Below are 3,420 nucleotides of genomic sequence, written 5' to 3'. Positions count from 1 at the left end.
AGATCGAAATGGAAGGAACTTATTCTCCGGCGGCGTTCCGGGAAAGCGGTCATGAGCATGCAAAAGAACCAGGGTCCATGATAACCGAAGAAGCGGATAAAATGCAACATCACATTAGCAGCAGCGCATGAGATGGGATAAAAAGGAAGAAAGAGTCAAGAGATAGGATATGGTGGAGCTAGAGAGTGAAATCAGTCGTTTGGCAGGGCGCGTGACTCGCAGATTTCTTTTTCGCTGGGCCAATCTCGTGACGATCTGCCACGAGAACATTGAATGATTATGGACTTGATACTTTAAGTTCTGAATGTATTCGCATGATTATCGTATTGAGATCAACTGCCTAGTGACGTATTACTTGACTGATGAGCATTTGGTGATGTGCACAAATGGTAGATGTCGTGCCTATCTCGTTTAGCATGTCGTTCAAAATACACGCCCTTGAAGATGTTTTCAAATAATATCCATGTAATTCCAGGGTCAGATTGTATGAGTTTACTCCAACTTGGCATTTACAAGAGGGTGCTCTTTCATGTGACGATGGTTGATACAGAATTACCTCAGTCCTTGACCTTTCGGGCCGCAACACAACCCAGCTTAGACTCTGTGGACAGCCTGCTACATCATACAGTAACAGTTTTTGTGTAATCTGTAAATTCCATACATCAGATTACCAGTCCAAGCGTCGACAAACTGGTTACACATTTGTAGACGCGGCACTGACACGGACACGGACACAGACACAGCACAGACTTGACAATCAGTCATATAGTACAACATGATAGACATCAACATTGGAAGAGGTAGTAGTCCTTCAATATGTGTACTCAAGGAAGGAAAGGACTTTATCACTCATTGTCAGCGCCTGACCGCTTACTTTTTAGCACTTTGATGGCTTAGTTCTTGGCTTCTTCACCCACCCTCAACTTAGACCAGGCGCATTAGGTCCCGGCCTCAGAATCAACAAGAGCCTATCAAATGCTTCCGCTACAGGCTGTAGCCTCCCGAAGAGGACCAGTCCCAGGTCCCTGACTTGTCCCCCTTGTCCCTTGAAAGTTAAGTTCCAGCCCACCTTTTTCTCTTTTTTCCCTTCCTTTCCCTGCCGCCGCCTTCTTTCGCCTTGCGCGCCCCTCCTTCCCTGAACCAGGCATGGGCATGGCATGTCTTGTGTCCATCCATCTTGTTTGTCCAATGCATTTCATTTCGTTTCAATGCATGCCATAGCATAACATAGCATAGGTAGCCATACATACACGTACATATAAACTTGCTGTCCCTCTCCCTTGTCTTACGAAGCTGTTTCTCTCTCCTCTTTTTCCTCCTCTTTGCACAAACCTCACTCTCAAATCGGACTTGTCTACTGCAAGTCACACATTCAGGTACAAATCAAAAGATCGTCCTGCCCTGCGTCAATAAAAAAGCCAAAACTCGGCCTCGCCGTCCCTTGCCTAACCGTACCATACTTTCACCCCGCCGAGAACGCCCGAGCGATCAAAATCTAAAAGGCCAACCCAGCCTCGATTTCCAGTTGCAGTCAGCTTCAAGTTCGGCGCAGTTATTACAACTCACACTTTCTTCGTCTCCAATCGCGTGGTCGAGAGGATCCTGTCGATTTTACCAACGGCCATAGTTTCACAACGACATAACGGAATTACCAGTAATTCTTCACTTCTTACGACCGACCATAACTTAATACCACCGTGAAGCCGAAATCGGCCTCATTCTACTATCATCATGAAGGGCCAACCTGTCGATCAGCTCGTTTACGAGTGCATGTTTCCTCGACCTAAAAGCAACGATCCTCAAAGTTTCCAAATTCTCCTCCAACGAAACCTGATTCCAGAGGTTCGCCAGGAAACTCACGCTTTTTACGGCCACCTCGACACCCAGGAAGCGAAATACCCTGGCCTCGATTACACTCACAAAACCCATCGTATTCGCCTTTCTCGGTGGGCCTGGCACCGACGCCTTTTCCGCGCTTTCGACAACCTTCAGCTTACCGATGCCGAAATCGCTGGTTTGACCAAGTGGGAGGGAACCAAATGGGCCAAGGAAAAGTACGAGAAGGAACAGGGTTACGTTATTCATGATACCACCGCCGACGGATTCCCCGACTGGACCGATATTCAACATTTGCCTCGTTCTTCCCGCAGCCGTTCTGCAGAGGTCGGCTATGTTGGACTTGATGATCTCGACAACGATATGGACGTCGAGAGCGAAGATGAGCTGGACAGTGTAGGCGTTGAGTTGAACGAGCGTCTCAGAGATGGAGTTGCAAGACGTGAGGCCGGTGACACTACAGCCGTGCTCGACGAGGAATGGGAACAGTGGCTCAAGAACGCCATTGAATCGGGTGATATCAGTCTTGAAAACGACCACGTCTTCCACGAGAATGCCACTCCTGGTGCGCTTTTCCCTCCAGGCTTGCTTACCACCGCCCGAGCCGGCCGATGGGACGAGATCCCCGAGTCTCTTCACCGCATACTCCGCCGCGTTCTACAGTCTGAGCCGCAATCACTATCGCAAACGACAAACCTTTCTCCAAGTGACGCTAATCTCATGAATTTCTACAACAACGGAATGAATCTGCTCCATACATGGGGCCGACGCCGCAGCTTCTCAGGTCTTCGTCTACCGGTCGGCGATTCTAGTTAGGGTCGATTCTAACATCGGGACGAGTCCATCAACGACATAACAAAAGCATTTTTCTACGAGAAATTATACCCTTTTTGCTTCAACCATCTTTCACGGTGGTGTTCTTAACCATTGAGTATTACGACGCCGGAGCACGGAACCCGCAGCCTCACTCCACGCATGACCACTTGTTTCACCCATGTCTCTCTTACCAGGGGACTAGTCTGGAGCCAGTAACGAACAACCACGCGAGGCATAAAACACGACTATATTTGTGCATTTCTTTTGTTTGAACATCCAGGCGTTGGGCGATATGGGGCTTTGACGGGGTTAAGAAACGGGGAAATATCTGGTTGAATTTACATGACACGAAACTTTGGCGGAGCATACTTGATACTGGGAGTGTCTGCCTGCCTTGGTCTGACTCATCTCATTCTTATTGGCATTGGATCAACGAACAGGGATAGAGGGAGCTTTACTGTATGGTTCTATTCTGCCTTAGTGCTTGTGCTGGTCACATTTGAACTTTACAGGCTTTTTGTTCATAGATAGCCAGCAAGTGATGCCTGCATTTTACAAGCAGTGTTGCATTGAAACTGTGATTGTGGCTTTGAGTGGTGACATTACGCTCAATCCTTCGGGACGCAAGGGAATGGGATGGGGTGCATTGACATGTCATTGTTGGGTGCAACCAACACGTATCCCATACATATGTATGTACACGTTAGGTCTGGAGCCTGGTTGACAATAAGCCGATTGTGCTTCAGTGATAGAGGAATTGCAAGACTT

General features: G+C 48.1%; 1 protein-coding gene across 1 annotated transcript; it reads left to right on the top strand.

Moving 5' to 3' along the window:
* Positions 1-1,731: 1,731 nt before the first annotated feature.
* On the top strand, positions 1,732-2,652 carry FIESC28_11620 (uncharacterized protein; the record flags this gene model as incomplete). Its single annotated transcript, XM_031165740.1, has 1 exon — positions 1,732-2,652. The coding sequence occupies one exon, from the start codon at positions 1,732-1,734 to the stop codon at positions 2,650-2,652; it is 921 nt and encodes a 306-aa protein (XP_031010200.1).
* Positions 2,653-3,420: the final 768 nt, after the last annotated feature.

Source organism: Fusarium coffeatum (assembly GCF_003316985.1).
Source record: "Fusarium coffeatum strain FIESC_28 chromosome Unknown BRIP53273_contig_444, whole genome shotgun sequence".
Taxonomy (NCBI): domain Eukaryota; kingdom Fungi; phylum Ascomycota; class Sordariomycetes; order Hypocreales; family Nectriaceae; genus Fusarium; species Fusarium coffeatum.
The sequence above is the reverse complement of the archived record's forward strand: the minus strand, read 5'-3'. Positions and strand labels throughout refer to the sequence as shown.